The sequence below is a fragment of the Misgurnus anguillicaudatus genome, chromosome 22 (assembly GCF_027580225.2).
Source record: "Misgurnus anguillicaudatus chromosome 22, ASM2758022v2, whole genome shotgun sequence".
NCBI lineage: Eukaryota > Metazoa > Chordata > Actinopteri > Cypriniformes > Cobitidae > Misgurnus > Misgurnus anguillicaudatus.
The window spans coordinates 42,153,488-42,171,201 of record NC_073358.2 but is presented as its reverse complement, the minus strand read 5'-3'; the positions used below and the strand labels follow the sequence as shown (position 1 = coordinate 42,171,201).

The following is a 17,714-nucleotide window of genomic DNA, read 5'->3' as shown; positions in this document are numbered from 1 at the left end:
TTACATCCTGTGTTTTATTTATGCTGACTAACAATACATTTCAAATTAATCTCAATCATCTATTTATGTGATGGTTTAACATGCCATATATCTGACAGAGTACAAACACTGTTCACATATTACTATAAATAAGTTTTGCCTGGAAAGTTAATGTTATGTAATATACAGAAGTTTTAAACAAAACAGACTGAGAGTAAACAAATCACCTGAGCGGAAAACGAAACCTTTAACAGGTGTGTACTTACATGATGTGTGGATCTGTGACGTTTGGTTTGATCTGGACATCTAATATTTTAATTGCAACATAAAAAAACATAATTTATATGAAACAACCTCTATGGATAAACTGTCTAACTATTAATGCTGATCACAAAAACATGGCTAAGTAGACAGATATTTTTTGTTAAAGATTACATTAAATATTATGTAATATTATGTAATCCGTTACTTTTAAGCAAATCTTTGCAAACAAAACTTTGTTTTGAGGTGGGGTATAATGGATGCCTCATACGAGTGCCTCCACCCTGATCATTTAGTCTTGGTGCGACTTACTACCAAACTAAAAAATGCAGCATGTTTGTCAAATCAACATATATATTTTATGCTACTTTAATAAAAAAAAAAGTAAGTGTTGTCAAATATTCACAGGTCAAAATTTCGAATGAATTGACTTGCAAAATTACTTTTTTTAACTTCATGCTGCTTTTTTACAGTAGAGCTCGGTAAGCTCCATATTAGACATTAGAAGTATGATCAGACAATTAAATAAATGAACAATGCGGCAATATGTATTGACATTGTACTTTTTGTAACTCATTTTGAATATGACAGTAAAAGAAATCAGTGAAAGTACAGGGTTAGGGGGTTAACACGTCTGTGGACCCCATAGTTTCAAATTTAATTCTACTTTCATATGGATTTAAAAAATTTAGTTTTAGATTTGTTTATGGATACTTTGTGAAACTTTTTTTTGTATTGTATTATTATCAGTATGTATGTTCCCTATCAATCAGGGCTCAGCTACAGGAACATTACAGAAACAACTGCATATAATAAATCATTTAATTCAATTGGCTATTTATTGTCTTTATCACCCATAAACTTTAGATCTGGTTTGCTAATTTAACAATACATTGGAAATGTATTCCAGTTATGCTGGAAAGCCACACATCTGAATGAACCAGTGATTTGCAATAAGGAAAGGAAATAATCACAAACACTGTTTACGTATTACTATCAGCATATCATTTCAATAAGATGAGGTGTAGCTAGTGTACACATGTGTGTCATATAATAGACAGTAAACAAATCACCTGAGTGGAAAATGAAACCTATGACAGGTGTGTAGTCAGATGAGGTGTGGTTCTGTGACATGCTTTGATTTACCTGGGCATCGTCATCACGGGATCGTGGGAAATTCCCTATTTCAGGAAACTCAAAATAGTTGTTAAAAACTTTACCTGCATTAGGGCTATTACAGTAGATTAAAAATGCTTCATAAAAATACTAGAAAAAAATAAATGTCACCCTGGACCACAAAACCCATGAGGGTAAATTTTTTTGACATTTTGAGAAAATCGCCCTTGAAGTTGTCCAAATGAATAAAGTTTTGATATATTTTTTATGGTAGGAAATTTACAAAATATCTTCACGCAACATGATCTTTACGTTGTATATAATGTTTTTGTCATAAAAGAAAAATCAATCATTTTGACCCATACAAATTTCCTTTGTGTGTATTGGACCAACACAAAAAAACGGGAAACAAGCACATTTTCATAATTCATATAAATGGGCTCTGGACAAAATTATTGACACCCTTTCAAAATGGTGGATAATTCAGTTTGTTTCAAGCATGTGATGCTCCTTTAAACTCACGAGGGCAAGTAATTGCAATACTTTTCTGTGAGAAATACTTAATTTTTTTGAAAATTTTCAGGGTTGCCAAAACTTTTGGGCATGATTTGGTACAGATTTGGTAAAAGTGTGTATCTTTCAGATATATGAACTGTTTATGTGAAAGGGTTGCTAAGGTGAAGGGAACAATAAAAACTAAAGCATTTTACGTCACTGCAAACTGCAACTTTAATGTAGCCAGCTTATATCTGGTGACAACGATATTGGGTTTAAAATGTGCTTTAATTTTTTTTTACGTATGCGTGCCTTTTTGTGTATTTTCTATTCTTCAACTTTATTTATTGTATGTTCTAATGCCTCATAAATAAAATGTGTGTGTGAACTAATTCTGTTGTGCTTCACTTTTTATTCCCTTACCTTACATCAAATGGCTAATCTTGATTTAATGTGCATGCCACGGCAGGAAAAACGAACACGGTTTACAAATTAAATAAAGCATAATTTCAACAAAGTCAGGTATTCCAGTGTGCACTGCATATGTTATGTAATAGACAGCAGATGTGCAACTGACTGTAAACAAATCACCTGAAAGAAAAACGAAACAGGTGTGGTTCTTCTGTGACGTGTGGGCATCCCCATCACGTGAACGCCGGGAAATTCCCTTTCTTGAGAGACTCAAAAACATTTGTTTACAGCAGTGCTTCTCAATTATTTTCTGCCCTAGGAAGAAGTAAACATTTCGCGCCCCCCCAACTCTCCGCCGCGACTGTAAATAGTATAATTTGTCTGTAAAATTACACATCTGCAAAACATTGTATCCTTATTAACATTAAAGAAAACACACAAAAAAATATCAATCAACTTACAACAAAGAATAACTTTATTAACATTGTTTTTTTAGTCTGTACCAGAAAAGACTAAAAATGCATCAATTTGCCTGAAATAAAATAAATCAATCCTTATTTACAGTATATTTTTTGACCATTTGATACTGAAAAATTAAATTAAATATAATCAATAAATAATAATAAAAAACTCAAGCGGCTTATCAGCGTGTTTGGGTTGTAATGTCTTTAAGTGACGGTGCAAATAAAATCACTTCCTGAAAAAGTATTTTCCCGGGGTCTCGCGCGCCCCCCTGGTGTCGCTTCGAGCCCCCCCTGGGGGTCCCGCCCCACTATTTGAGAAGCACTGGTTTACAGCATAATTTAAAAAAAACGAAACATCTAATAACTTGATATTAATGTTAAGCACAGAAAAAAACAAAAATATAAACTTAAATTCTAATGCTACTATTGTTAAACAAAAATATATTGTTTGTTTATCAGGTATAAGCTTTGTGCATCCTCTAGATTTTCTCAGCATTACATCAGCTATTATGCAGAATGGAAAATGAAAGTTGCTGATCAAGTCTTGGAAACGAAACATCATTCTGAGGCGGAGCATGAAGATGCCTTATAATAATCCGTCAAGCACTCCGTGCCACAGTATTCGATTTTGGTGTGACTTAACCAGACTCAAGAAAGAAAACCAGCAGAGAAAGATTTAAATAACTCGGTAAGTTCCATAGCTTATTATTATTTCACACGATAGGTCTAAGCTAACAGTTTAGACTTTTACATAAAGGTAGATGCTGCTATAGTTGTTATTGTTAACTATAGCTTCCTTTTTGTATCTCCATTTGCCAGGAAAGCCATGGAAATAACAGTAAAAGAAATCAACGGAAACACGACACGTCTGACTGTGGACCTCAGTGCCACAGTTGGTGACCTGAAGCAGAAGATCTCACAGCACTTTAATGTGCAAACTTCTCAACAGAAGCTGTCTGCAAATAATGGTCAACGACACAACCTTGATGATGATTCCAGAAGCCTCAGTAGTTATGGTTTGAGCTCTGGATCCACAATAGCGCTCCTCATCACGAACCCTGTACCCATCAAGCAGGTGTTTGTCAAGAACGATAGTGGCAAGATAAGCACTTATGATGTGGACGTGGATGAGACTGTAGATCAGCTCCGGAAAAAGATCTCCAACAAAGAGAGAATCCCTCTGACCCAGTGGAGTCTAGTTTGCGATGGTAAAGAACTGAAGTCTGGCATGAAGTTGAAAGACTACGGCATTAAAGATAAAAGCACAATGCACATTGTTTTCCGTCTCCGATCAGGTTAATGGAGAAAAATAGCGGACAGTTTATATATGTGGTTACTGGGACGAAAGATGTCGAAGTAGGCTATATTTGTTAACTAAAACTAAAGCACTTTATTCGTTCTGCTGTACTTTAAATGCAGTTAATCGCTAACAGTAGACAATGTTTAAAATTTGTTTATGTATGATTATTTAGGCCTATGTATTGTATTTCATGTGCATACATTTTTTATTTAATAAATTTATAGATGAATATATTTATTGTGTCTTAGTGCATTTCTGTGTTTTTTCTGTAGGCCTACTCTTAAAAATAAAATTCTTTACCTGTCAAAGGTTTTGAGTGTGACCTGTAAAGGTGATTTATACATTTTAAATTAATTTAACTCTGAGTATCTTTGGGTTATAAGACTAATCTTGGTTTCCTTTAAAAAATTGAAAGTTTTTGTCCAAGTGATGAAAAAATGTATAAAAAATATTTAAAGCAGTTTAAAGGGGACATGTCACGAAAACAGTAACTTAGTTTTGGTAAACCATTCTCTGAAAGCATGTGAACAACAGGTCATTGAAATTTGGCTCCCCAGTGATGTCAGAAGGGGATAATACTGCCCCTTAATCTGCACTATTCAATCATGGCGCTGCCATTTAGTGTAGAGATCAGCTCATTTGCATTTAAAACGACACACCCCAAAAAGGCACATTTTTGCTCACACCTACAAAGTGGCAATTTTTACATGCTATAATAAATTATCTATATGGTATTTTAAAGCTAGAACATCAAATACGTACTTTGGGGACACCAAAGACTTGGTTAACATGCAGAAACACACAGTGTGATGCATTTTGAAGCTTTAACATTGTTGGAGGCAGCGTGAAACATGTTAACAAGGCACATACAGCAGCTGGGCATATAATCTTCCTATATTAGTGGATTTTATTTGTCAAAAAACATTGTTGATGTAACTACATAAAAAACTACCTACACATATTTGTGTGTTATATAAATGCTTTAAATTAATGCATTTCTTGACTATTAAGATCGCAATGTGTTTCAATGGCTCATATGAGCTTCCTTTTGGACTTATGTTGTCAGAACTCTCTTTCTAAAGGGCTCTGGGCCTACATTAGAGCTTTTCAATGCCTATATCACTGGAAAGCTCTGTGTACACTCACCTAAAGGATTATTAGGAACACCTGTTCAATTTCTCATTAATGCAATTATCTAATCAACCAATTACATGGCAGTTGTTTCAATGCTTTTACGGGTGTTGTCCTGGTCAAGACAATCTCCTGAACTCCAAACTGAATGTCAGAATGGGAAAGAAAGGTGATTTAAACAATTTTGAGCGTGGCATGGTTGTTGGTGCCAGACAGGCTTTCTAAATATTTCAAAATCTGCTCAGTTACTGGGATTTTCACGCACAACCATTTCTAGGGTTTACAAAAAAATGGTGTGAAAAGGGAAAAACATCCAGTATGCGGCAGTTCTGTGGGCGAAAATGCCTTGTTAATGCTAGAGGTCAGAGGAGAATCAAGCCGATAGAAGAGCAACTTTGACTGAAATAACCACTTGTTACAACCGAGGTATGCAGCAAAGCATTTGTGAAGCCACAACACGAACAACCTTGAGGCGGATGAGCAACAATAGCAGAAGACCCCACCAGTTACCCCTCATCTCCACTACAAATAGGAAAAAGAGGCTACAATTTGCAAAAGTTCACCAAAATTGGACAGTTGAAGACTGGAAAAACGTTGCCTGGTCTGATGAGTCTCGATTTCTGTTGAAACATTCAGATGGTAGAGTCAGAATTTGGTGTAAACAGAATGAGAACATGAGTCCATCATGCCTTGTTACCACTGTGGCTTGTGGTGTAATGGTGTGGGGGATGTTTTTTTGGCACACTTTAGGCCCCTTAGTGCCAATTGGGCATCGTTTAAATGCCACAGACTACCTGAGCATTGTTTCTGACCATGTCCATCCCTTTATGACCACCATGTACCCATCCGCTGATGGCTACTTCCGGCAGGATAATGCACCATGTCACAAACCTTGAATCATTTCAAATTGGTTTCTTGAACATGACAATGAGTTCACTGTACTAAAATGGCCCCCACAGTCACCAGATCTCAACCCAATAGAGCATCTTTGGGATGTGGTGGAACGGGAGCTTTGTGCGCTGGATGTGCATCCCACAATTCTCATCAACTGCAAGATGCTATCCTATCAATATGAGCCAACATTTCTAAAGAATGCTTTCAGCACCTTGTTGAATCAGTGGCACATAGAATTAAGGAAGTTCTGAAGGTGAAAGGGGGTCAAACACAGTATTAGTATGGTGTTCCTAATAATCCTTTAGGTGAGTGTATTCTATAGTATAGGATAGGCTGTCAAAATTTCTTTAACTTTAGGATAAGATATTAATGTTATGAATATGCATTAACCTATTGTGTACCATTACTTTACGCACTAGACTACATCATTTTTGTGTCCCCTGGTTTAAATTTATTATTTTTTATTTATTAATTGAAATTCTCAATCATTTGTTCATGTGATGATTTAACGTTTTGAATCACAACATACTCGAATAAATTACTGTTCACATATTACTAAGCATTTCAACAAGTTCAGACATGCCTATAGGGGCAATGCCAGGTGATTTTCACTTGACAATAAACAAAAACCTAAATGGAAAACGAATCCTTCGACAGGTATGTAGTCACGTGTGGTTCTGTGACGTGCAAGTTTACCTGCATGGACATCCCCCGTCACGTGATCCTGGGAAATTCCCTTTCTTGCAATTTTCTTCTGTCCAGTTGATGCTTACAACAATTTATTAAACTTAGGCCTATAAAAACAACTCCTTAGATAGATCATGAGGTGTTTTTATCATTACAGAAAAAATACACGTAGGCTTATGAAAAATACTATACTATACTTAAGCATATTTTAAACTGTATTGTAAAACGTCTCATATAGTGTTTTTGAAAATTGTAAATAGTAAAGTATATAGCCTATACACTACAATTCATGCAATCACTATTGATAATACAGAATATAGCATTTTGTATAGAGCAGTAAACACTAAAGGTACAAGTAAATACTAAAGGCTACACTTTTCTCATGTGGTTATGTTGTAGATGGTTCATTTTTACAATTTTATTTTAATGTTAATGTTGAAATCAAGCAAAATAATATGTATCCGCTTTTTTATCAGATATTTGCGCTGTGTCCTTGTTTATTTCTCACGCGTTACATCAGCGATTATGCAGAAAGGAAACAGAAACTTGCTGAACAACTCGTCGGAAACGAAACCTTGTTTTGAGGCGGAGCCTAAAGGATGCCTTATATTAATTCCTCTGCTCTCTGAGCCATTTAGTGTGAATTTGATGTGGATTTGGTGCGACTAACCAGACTCTAACAAGACAACCATACAGCGAAATATTCGAACAACTTCTGCTCAGGTAAGGAGAATTTCATAGAATGACACATGCACACTACAAAAATGAAAGAGACGATGCTCCAGTGATTAAAAATTTGAACTAACTTGCTCTTTGTAACTTTTTTGACAGAAAAGCAATGGATATAATAATAAAGGGATTCGATGGAATCACAAAACATCTGACTGTTGACTGGAATGCCACAGTTGGTCACCTGAAGCAGCTAATTTTGCGTGACTTCAGTGTGGACCCTTCTCAACAGAAGCTGTCTGCAAATAACGGTCAACGGATCAACCTTGACGATGATTCCAGAAGCCTCAGTAGTTATGGTTTGCACTCTGGGTCCACAATAGCGCTCCTGATCAGGACCCCTGGACCCATGCAGGTGTTTGTCAAGAACGTGAAGGGCGAAACAAGTACCTACGACGTTGGTGTCGATGAGACGGTATCTCAGCTCCAGAATAAAATCTACAATAAGGAGAGAACCCCGGTGGACCAGCAGAGGCTCATTTACGGCGGAATCCAACTGGAGTCGGGAAAGATGCTTCGGGATTACAAAATCACAGCTGGAAGCACCATTCACATGACACTTCGTCTCCGAGGAGGATAATGGACAAAGTCTGACCTGGATAAAACCTTATAGTCCTGCTGAAACTGAACTGTTCATTCTGAAATAATAACTAAACGAGGCAATGATTTCATCGGTTTGAAAAGAATATATTATTTTATTATAATAGTTATTATTTCTAATATTATTTTTTTTGTCTTAATGTAAGTGCTACGTATTCCTGATTCCTGCACGTATTGTACACGTATTGTATCTTTATTAAATTTTTTTACTGATATTTAGAGTTTTTTGTTTAATTGTAAATAAAACTGTTCATTCTGACAAGGCAATGATTTCATCGCTTTGAAAAGAATATATTATTTTATTATAATAGTTATTATTTCTAATATTAATGTTTTTTGTCTTAATGTAAGTGCTGTATTCATGATTCCTGCACGTATTGTAGCCTACATGTATTGTATCTTTATTTTATTTTTTTACTGATATTTAGAGTTTTTTGTTTAATTGTAAATAAAATTATGAAAGCTCAAACGATTACAACGCTAGTTTTATTGTCTTCATAGGCTACCCATATTATCTTCAGACACATATCCATCTTTATACGCAAATAAATATCGTACACTGTGAAGTATGTATTTATCGTATTAATCAAAATATAGGCACATATACAGATGTGCGCTTTATGTAACTAAATGCTATCAATTATTAAGCATAATATGTTTGTCTATAAAATCTATGACGTCTCAATAAAATTATGAGATTTGGAGCATTAAAGTTTACTTTCAGTCTTTGACATGTCTGAACATATATTTTAATATGTTGTGGATTTTATGAAAAAACACACAAAAAATGACGTAATATGGGTGCTCACTGACCGGGTCACCGTTTGTTTATCAGATATTTGCACTGTTGCCATTTTTCGATTATGCAGAATGGAAACTGAAACTTGGATTTGAGGCGGAGCATGAAGGATGGCTTTATTGATTCCTATACTGAGGGAGCGTGTACACCAAAACTTTTTAAAACGCCCGGAGGACGCCGAATACTAGCTATTTTTTTTTTAGCTGACTGGTAGCTGATACTTCAGCTGTGAGTAAAAAAAACTTCAGCTGTGAGCAGGTTGGTTTCTGTGGTAATGTCCCGCCCCTTCTACGCTGTGATTGGACGGCCGTATAAAATTGACATTGACTTTTTGCCCAAAGTTGAATATTTTTCAAATCTCGGCGACAGTGGTTAAACCTCAAAGAAATGCTATTTAATATGTATTTTTTTACTCTAGTGACATACTAAAATGTCTTGGGTGTAAATAAAGGAAGCTATGAACATGACATGTATGCATTATTTATTTTCAGAAAATAACATTCACTTTATTTATCAAAAGCTGACCTTTTTTTACAACATGCCCCAGTAGCATTGCACTTCAGTCAATGTGCTTTAAAATAACTGAATTAAAACAAATCATTTTTAGTTCTTTCACAAGTAACAGGAAGTGGTACACTCCATGTAGGCATCATGATTCATGATGAAAGTAATAAAAAAAATACAATAACAACTGTTTGGGTAAGATCATCAGTAATTATGTCATTGTTATATTGCATCGCATTACAAATATTTCCTGCCATGTAAAACTTAATACTTATAAAACTTTTAAAAGTTTTATCTATTTATGCACAGCAGTTTTTTATTGGCACAAACTACAGTAGATTAGTTTTACATCAGCCAGTACTAGCTTGTTTTGGCACTGTTGATAAGGTTTGGTTTCATTTCCTGACAGAGGCTAGGTAGGCGTACCAGAATAAGGCAACCAGGTTGGCAAACAGCACTCGAAACTATGTGGAGTCAGAAAAGAAAGTGAGATGCTTGATATGAAATAACTTTATTCGTTTTCATGGGATTTGGTGTACTAGGCTTACCTGTACAGGTACATAGTTGATGTTGATAAACTGAAATGGGGTCCAAACCTTCCAGTTCATTTTCATCGAAGACCAGTAACTAGCTTTAAGTTTGTTTTGAAGGTCTGCAAGTGTCTTGCCCTCCAATTAAAACTGTATTAGGTCTTTCCACACAGTCAGAAAAAAAATGGTCCTTTCACTGGGGCAGTACCATTTAAAAAAGGTCCCATATGCACCATTAAGATTAAGGTACAGCTGTATATATGTGTATATGTATGTGTGTGTATATATTTCGGTACCAATATGTATCTTTGAGGTACTATTTTGCACGTCTTAGGTGCTAATATGTAATATTTGGTGCAAAGGTCTATTTTTCAAAAGGGTACCACCCCAGTGACAGCTAAAGACAATTTTTCTCACATTGTACATAATTTTCAAATATTTTAAATGAATGTAAATTTTTGTAAAAAGCAGTGCATGTGTAAACAGTAGCAAGTTATAACCCATGTTTTGCATGCCTTATCTTGCACAAAATAAGCTTTAGTAAACAGATGAAGTTCATTGACCAGTAGCTGTGCTCTATACCAGCAGTTTGACCAGGATTCTGGTCAAAGTTAAGCGTGAAGCACAGCTCATGTACACAGTTTTTACATAAGCGCTGAAAATATTCCAATAAAAAATGCTCTGGAAAATTTTAACATTTTGTCTCAAATAAGATGAACAGTGAAATGTTACGGTACCTCCAAGGCATTCATAACCGCATAAAAGAGCAAGAGGAAAGCTGGGGCGAATATTAGACGCTCTAGAAGAAGACGCTTGGCCAGGCAGTATGAGACAGTGGTGGGCAACAACACCTCCAGGAGATTGTAAAAATAATGACTGACTGGACCTGTTATTATAAGTCTGGAAAAAACAAACATTTATTTTAAACAGCAGATTCAGGCATACATTACTGACTGTGAATTTGATGTTTATTTCTAATAGATGATAAAAGTGATGTTATTTATTTTAGGGATTAATCACATACAAAATAAAAGTTTTATTTTGCATAATATATGTGTTTGCACTGTTTGTAATTATTTTGTATATATAAATACACACACTTGCATGTATGCATTTAAGAAACGTATACACAAACATGTTATTCAAACACAAACTTTTATTTTGTATGTGATTAATCTTTTGACAGCACTAATTTATCAACCCTACACACTAAACTGCAGTCTGTAATGAGTAATTCATGCAATTTGTACAAGGTTATTCATTTTTGTGTAAATGTTCAAATGCAATGCAGTGAAATAACTTTCCGCAATTATTTTAATAGTGCATATAATTATTATGTGTAAATACATATAAATGCATTGTCTTATTCTGGTGTAATCATAGTTTTACCCATAAATTCCAAAGTGTACAGGTCCCAGGACATTGATTTTCTTCTTTGGGCTATTTTCTTTACTCTTTCTACTGTACTCCAAAGCTTGAGACAAAAGATTTCCCGAAGCAGAGAGAATACCACTGAGAAAACAGAAACAATAAGAGTCATTGTATCAGTGAACCCTCGTGGCCTTGCACAGTGATGTGGACACTTGTCTTCATGTTTTTGTCCAGCAGTGAGAGACAGGTACAGTGCAAAGTCCTTTCAAAAAACAGCACTGGATACGTTTACTGATTTAACTTTATTCTCACTGCACGCATAATTTAACGATGTACACTATAAAGAATTAATATAAGTCTGTAGTATTTGTAATACTTTGTTAGTGGTTTGAATAAACTGTAACAGTTGCAAATTCGTCATTGTAGTAAAATGTGAAGCAATGAGAGAAACAAAGCTAGGCTAGCTTTAACAAAAATATAAACTGACCTCGTAACCGATTTGGTGATGATTGGATATTGCTTTAACAAAATCAAGTATTGCTGTAGTACCCTCACCGGAAATGCGGGATCTCGGATAGGCACGCTTTGTGCTGGCATTGTCAAATTATTTGTACAACGTCTGTACACAACATGAGCTTGAATTGTTTTACCCAAAGAGGGCGAATTGCGAATCAGTGAACGGGGCGGGGCGCACGCCGCGTGCGTTGTGTGAATCGTTACGTCATAGACCGGATCGGGAACATGCATTTCAATTGGTTTACTTCTTTATAACCACGCCCTAATGTCCGCGTGCTGTCTCTTTTAAAGGGTGCAGACTTCCCATTCCCTCTTATAAAACGTGACCTCTTATAACCTCCTAAAAAAATCGTTCAGCCAAAATAAGATTGTGTCGTTTTGGTTACGATTAAAAGACTAAATATAATAAGGTTACGTAGAAATGAAGCAATATGTGTTTTATAAATACTAAAAAGTCCATATTTTAGTAATATGCAGGCAACTTGATAATAACGCGAATTGGACCCTAAAATAAAGTGTGGTGCCCTAGTCCATAAGCCTACATTCTACGTATTCTGAAGCCACATGACAGCTCTGTGGGAACAGCCTGAAAATTTAAATTATGGACTGAAAAGTTAAAATCACATTTGTCTGTTTTGTTCAAGGGAAAGTTACTGAAATTTTTTTGTCATTTACACACCTTTAAGTTGTTTCAAACTTGTATAAATTTCTATAAATAAAGACATTTTGAAAAATGTTAATTAACAAACAGATCTGGGGCACCATTCACTCCATGGTATTTTCTTTATTGTCGTTGTACTTTACAGCAGTGGTTCCCAAACTTTTTCAGCGTGCGGCCCCCCTTGTGTAAGGTACATTCCTTCGCGGCCCCCCAAAGAAAATTTGTGACAAAAAAAATATTCTAAAACTCAAAATTTTAATAAAAAAACATTAAATTATACAAAAAGTTGTGCTTTTGGTTAGTAGCCTTATTTTTTAGATTTAATTACACAGAATTCACGATAAATTAATGTATTTCATAAAATGTCATAAAACTGGGGCCCCCCTGGCACCATCTCGCGGCCCCCCTGGGGGCCCCAGCCCCCTGCAGATTGAAAACCACTGCTTTACAGTACAACGAAATTCGGAGCGCTCTACACATGGTGTATACAATAAATACAATAAATAATCAATAATCATTACAGTACATAAAAAAACTAATAATAAATAGAATAGAATAAAACACAGTAATAAAATTATATTAAAACAATGATCGCAGTTCAAAAAAATATGATAGTGAGTGACTGGTTTATCTAACTGCCTTTGTTTAGAGAAACTATTGCATTTGGGGGAAAAAAAACTATTTTTTAAATCTGGTGGTGCTTGTTTGTATGGACCTATAGCGCATACCAAAAGGCAACAATTGAAACAGGTAGTGTCCAGGATGAGTATTGTCCTTAGTGATATTCTATGGAAGTCAATGGTGCCCCAGATCTGCATGTTTCTTCAAAACATATTTTTTGCAAGTTTGAAACAACTTGTAGGTGAGGAAATGATGTCAGAATTTTCTCTTTTCGGTAAGCTATCCCTTTCAATATGGCATGGAAAAAACGGAAAAGTAAATAGAGGTTGATTACAATCCTGTGGTTTCGAAAACCAACGACAGAGAGATGAAATATTGTTATTGAAGATTTTATTTTCTTTAATTTAATTTACACATGAAAAACGTTCATTCATACAATCATACACACGAATATCATAAAAATATACTGTTGTGCAAAAAGCATCATGTACAATCAACCAATAGTATCTCGGAGTGACAGTAAAATGTATGCCAGCAAAAAAACGAATAGGTAATTTCTGAGGATCATCAGATCAAGTAAACAACATCTGGACCAAAGGCTTAAAGTAACAGTTGTACCATATTTCTGTGAGGTTTATAAGCTTTTACAGTTAAATTGGCATATTACTTGAAAATGATTTATGAAGAATACAGATCTACAACATCTGAGAAGGAAGTATCCCATGACTTGTGTTATGTTACAAATGTGTAAACAAAGTAGTTTAGTGGATTTCACACGTTACAAAGGCATGTCGGTTGCTGAGAAACATTTAAACCAATGTTTAACAATGGGCAATTGACAGATAAAGAAATATTAATTAGAAAATAAATGTAAAATAAGCATAAATGTGCAAGGCGACAAACCTGCGACAATTTGCTACTTAACAGTTTTTGCTGACATACAGGATTAAACCCATGTGTGATTTAATTACACACCAGTGTTAGCTTAAAAACCTGACCGGCAATATTTCTACGCTCAGACAATGATGTTGTAATGCACCTGCTACACAAAGCAAGAGCAGTGTTCTAAGAAAACGAACTCCACAGACACTGAGCAAGATTAAGATGTTGCAACGACGAAATCCATACCCTTCTCCTCTCCTATTTTTTCCACAGAGTGACTTCAGAAACAACATGCTCAGAAATGCACACCAAACTGCATGCACGGCATGAATTGCACTCATGGCCTGGAATGGAGTGGAGCGAGCACACTACTGTATAATAATCAGGAAGAGCCAACTCAAGCCCAGAAGACATGCTACTCCTCCACCTTCAGGCCAGGCCTTTTCACTCGTTCGTAAAAAAGCAAATATGCGCTGGAGGAGAGCGCCTCCTGCAGGCTCGCTTTCCTCACTGAATCATCCGACACCCACAGCCACTGGGAGCTGAATGGAGAAGCTCCACGGGGACCGGCGGGGCAGCGGCGGTAAGTGATAAAATGTCCAGAGTGCATGTCACCGTGGTGAACCAGGACAGCTGTCAACCGGAAGAGATACTCAGAAGCGCTTTAGTGGGAAGAGATCGGTGTTATGTTAGAATAAAGAAAATATATTAGCACAATATATTGAATAAAAATCACAATATCATAGACGACGAGTACTGTGTGTATATACCTGTAGTCATAAGTGAGGTTGAGGTGTGATTTTAGTCCCGAAGGGTGAAGAAAGACAGAAGGAAATGTCCCATTGGACAGTGACTTGTTGTTGTTACAGTGTTCTGGATCTGCCAATGAAATCCGAATTAATGCAGATACTTAAAATAGTATTATGGGTCAGTGAAAAAAACGGTTTGGCAAAACCAGAAATTAAAATTTTTTTTTTTACTTTTTCTGAAAGCACGCATCAGGTTTATTTGAATGCACATATGGTATTTAGGTTTATTTTATGCAATAAAAAAATATCATTTGCACCATTTTTATCAAAGTTAAGACTGAATGGACCTGAAAATGTCAAATGGTATAACCGCCAATTGCGCCAAAGAATAAGAAATATTAAATATTTTATCCACCTTGATGGCATGTAAGTGTAACCATCAAAAATAATAATAATAATTTAAAAATATAATTTTATTAGTTATTTCTTAATGCAAATTTTAATGCATTTTTGTAATATTTGTCCTGACTTTTTCTAAATAATCTTTGACAAATGATGTAAACATGTATGTAAAAAAAAACTTACATATTACACTAAACTAGATGATTATATTTTATTCCACATTTTTTATGAATATATTTATTTTTCATTTAAAAAAAATACTAGTTACACAAACTGACACGAACCGGTTACACCACATTGACATTTTTGCAATTATCCCCCAAATATTCTTTCAAAATGAAATAAAACCACAAATTTTAGACTTGGTCCTCAAAAAAGAGAATGTATGCAAGTAATCTGCAAATTTATTTTGAAATTTTAAACCTTTTACATTTGATTGAACTAGGGATGCACCGATAGGATTTTTTTGGGCCGATACCGATTTAAACAGACAACTTAGCTAGCTTATTTCTGCATCAAATTATTTTTACTAAACATGGATTGGATCTAATTAACATTCAACTGACCAACATAATAAGAGAGGCACAAATTAAGCTATAAAAATAAAAATATAATAAGACAGCATAACAACCTTCAAAGGTGGTTTTTGCTATTCAGCATTTATTTTATTAATAACATTAACTCATTTTTTACATATAATGGATTTCTTTATGCAGTTAATTAATAAACAATCGGTATCGGCCTTTCTCGTGCTATTGCCGATATGCCGATGGTTTCAAATTCATCAAAAATCGGCCGATAAATATCGGCGGCCGATACATCGGTGCATCACTAGATTGAACCACACGGACACAAAATAATTAACGTCACATCATTATACAACAGCTCGGATTCTGAAAAGTGCCGTTTCAAGAGTATTTAATATGCAATATTTAGTATAACAGCACCGGGATGTTTCACTGTTTCTATCACACCACCTGTAGAGTATTTAAGTTTTTTTTGTGACTCAATACCCGTTGTACAGATATGCTTAAATGCGATATATTTTCTTTAACAGAAGTCCCCTTTTAAAGCCTACAGTTTTTAGGACAGTGAAAACAGCGGCATACAGATAAGTAAATTGTGTGAAAAATACTGCGCTTTTTTACAAGTGAAACATGAACACATGTTATATTGTGCACTGTAAACACAAAGCTTCAAAAACACAGGAAGAACGGGACCTTTAAAGGTCCAATGTGGGATTTTAACAGCATCTAGTGGCGAGATTGCGAATTTCAACCAACCTCAATTTCGAAACACAAAGAGAAGCTACGGTAGCTGTATGTTTATGTATATTATATTGCATTTCTGTCAATAGATCCTTCTAAAAGTCCAACATTGCATCTTAAATAAACAAATTTACACAATTGAAGAAAGTTAGTTTTACATGTCTTACCAACACCATTGGCAGTGGGTTTGTCTTTTGACTCTCCAATAGATTTAGCAGATACAGGCTTATTTGTTCTGTTAGACCTCTGAAGCTTCTGAACAGCAGTACAGTGCTTGTATCGATCCATAGACAAATACTCTGTGAACTGAACATGTTCTTGTCTTTTTATGGGAGTGCCCTCTTTAGACCAGGTTAGTCTCTGCAGGTGGATGCAGAGGCACTGAGGCAACTAAAAAGAAAAAAAAAACACAAACAAACAAACAATCAGGAGTTTATTATAAAGTGCTAAGGTATTAGGCCAAATGTTTGTGGACATTGACTTCAATTTAACAGGTTTATTTACACAATACAATGGGGTGTCCACATATTGTACTTATAGCTGTTAAATAACTATCCGAGTTCGGTAAAGCTGTTGTTCAGAATTAAAGAAGTACATTCACGTCTACCTTTCCGAGTTTCAACTGCTTAACAAACGCTGTCCTCTGACTCTCAAAAACCTCTCCATTCATAACATCTCCAGCATGTTTCTACAAAGAGATAGAGACAGTGATCCATCTGTAATGCTAAACAAATGCATAATAATAAGGTATAACAGTTAAAAAGATTTTACTAACACTAAACACTGTACTGGCAATCATTCATCATACCTTGGTACAATTTTCACACTCCACCTCTTTAATAGTTTCAGAGGAAATGAAATGCTGCAAACACTGGTCCAAAGTAACAGGTCGACCCTAAAAGCAGCAACATTTCTGCACTTAAGACTGTAGCTATGACATTTAAACTATTTAAAGAAGCGGACCTACAGATGGATTTTGCATTAAAGTGTCATTTTGTTTACCCACTGAACTGAAGGGATGGACAGAGACAAGCTGTCGAAAGAATCATAATGCACAGGACTCTGAAATGAAGAAATGACACATTAATGATGAGATGGATAAAGGATTCTTTAAATTTATCAAGCATTTAGCATACGATTTAATTTAACAAAACTTTTATTTGCATCTATAAATGTTTTTTCTTTATAAAAGGCCTAAAAAAAGATCACCTGCTGCTCACAGCGCTTACAAGCCATATAACTTGTTAATCGCCCATGAAAAGGGTGCCGAGTCCTCCATAAACTTGGAATTGGATGCAGTGGGCCTGGAGATCAATAAAATAATGAGATAAATTTCACTGTAAA

The 17,714-nt window shown here is 35.2% G+C and overlaps 4 protein-coding genes across 6 annotated transcripts in view; 2 read left to right on the top strand and 2 right to left on the bottom strand.

The window, feature by feature from the left end:
* Positions 1-3,509: 3,509 nt before the first annotated feature.
* Positions 3,510-4,246, top strand: LOC129439336 (uncharacterized). Its single transcript, XM_073860481.1, has one exon. It carries the CDS (start codon positions 3,553-3,555, stop codon positions 4,024-4,026), a length of 474 nt encoding a protein of 157 aa, XP_073716582.1. The 5' UTR covers positions 3,510-3,552; the 3' UTR covers positions 4,027-4,246.
* A 3,056-nt stretch (positions 4,247-7,302) lies between these two features.
* LOC129439843 (uncharacterized) lies at positions 7,303-8,539 on the top strand. The gene is made up of 2 exons (XM_055198697.2): positions 7,303-7,461; positions 7,570-8,539. The coding sequence occupies exon 2, from the start codon at positions 7,577-7,579 to the stop codon at positions 8,045-8,047; it is 471 nt and encodes a 156-aa protein (XP_055054672.1). The 5' UTR covers positions 7,303-7,461; positions 7,570-7,576; the 3' UTR covers positions 8,048-8,539.
* A 791-nt stretch (positions 8,540-9,330) lies between these two features.
* On the bottom strand, positions 9,331-11,956 carry pxmp2 (peroxisomal membrane protein 2). Its single transcript, XM_055198698.2, has 5 exons — positions 11,759-11,956; positions 11,290-11,412; positions 10,638-10,800; positions 9,919-10,038; positions 9,331-9,834 (listed from the first exon to the last, which is right to left on the bottom strand). The coding sequence occupies exons 1-5, from the start codon at positions 11,866-11,868 to the stop codon at positions 9,766-9,768; spliced, it is 585 nt and encodes a 194-aa protein (XP_055054673.1). The 5' UTR covers positions 11,869-11,956; the 3' UTR covers positions 9,331-9,765.
* A 1,486-nt stretch (positions 11,957-13,442) lies between these two features.
* Positions 13,443-17,714, bottom strand: part of usp30 (ubiquitin specific peptidase 30) — a 15,855-nt gene continuing 11,583 nt past the window's right edge. For all 3 annotated transcript variants that reach the window (XM_055198705.2, XM_055198706.2, XM_055198703.2), the window contains exons 7-13: positions 17,580-17,674; positions 17,373-17,432; positions 17,179-17,265; positions 16,978-17,058; positions 16,538-16,760; positions 14,722-14,830; positions 13,443-14,613 (exon numbers count right to left, since the gene is read on the bottom strand). In XM_055198705.2, the coding sequence (XP_055054680.1) occupies positions 14,367-14,613; positions 14,722-14,830; positions 16,538-16,760; positions 16,978-17,058; positions 17,179-17,265; positions 17,373-17,432; positions 17,580-17,674 (902 nt within the window). In that variant the 3' untranslated portion in view covers positions 13,443-14,366. The remainder of the gene's footprint in view (positions 14,614-14,721; positions 14,831-16,537; positions 16,761-16,977; positions 17,059-17,178; positions 17,266-17,372; positions 17,433-17,579; positions 17,675-17,714) is intronic.

Coding starts and splice junctions, on each gene's coding strand:
- LOC129439843 (XM_055198697.2), top strand. CDS start 7,577: ATGGATATAATAATAAAGGGATTCGATGGAATCACAAAACATCTGACT.
- LOC129439336 (XM_073860481.1), top strand. CDS start 3,553: ATGGAAATAACAGTAAAAGAAATCAACGGAAACACGACACGTCTGACT.
- pxmp2 (XM_055198698.2), bottom strand. CDS start 11,868: ATGCCAGCACAAAGCGTGCCTATCCGAGATCCCGCATTTCCGGTGAGG. Junction 11,413..11,758: donor ATCACCAAATCGGTTACGAG/GTCAGTTTATAT, acceptor CTGTTTTCTCAG/TGGTATTCTCTCTGCTTCGG. Junction 9,835..9,918: donor TCAACTATGTACCTGTACAG/GTAAGCCTAGTA, acceptor GACTCCACATAG/TTTCGAGTGCTGTTTGCCAA.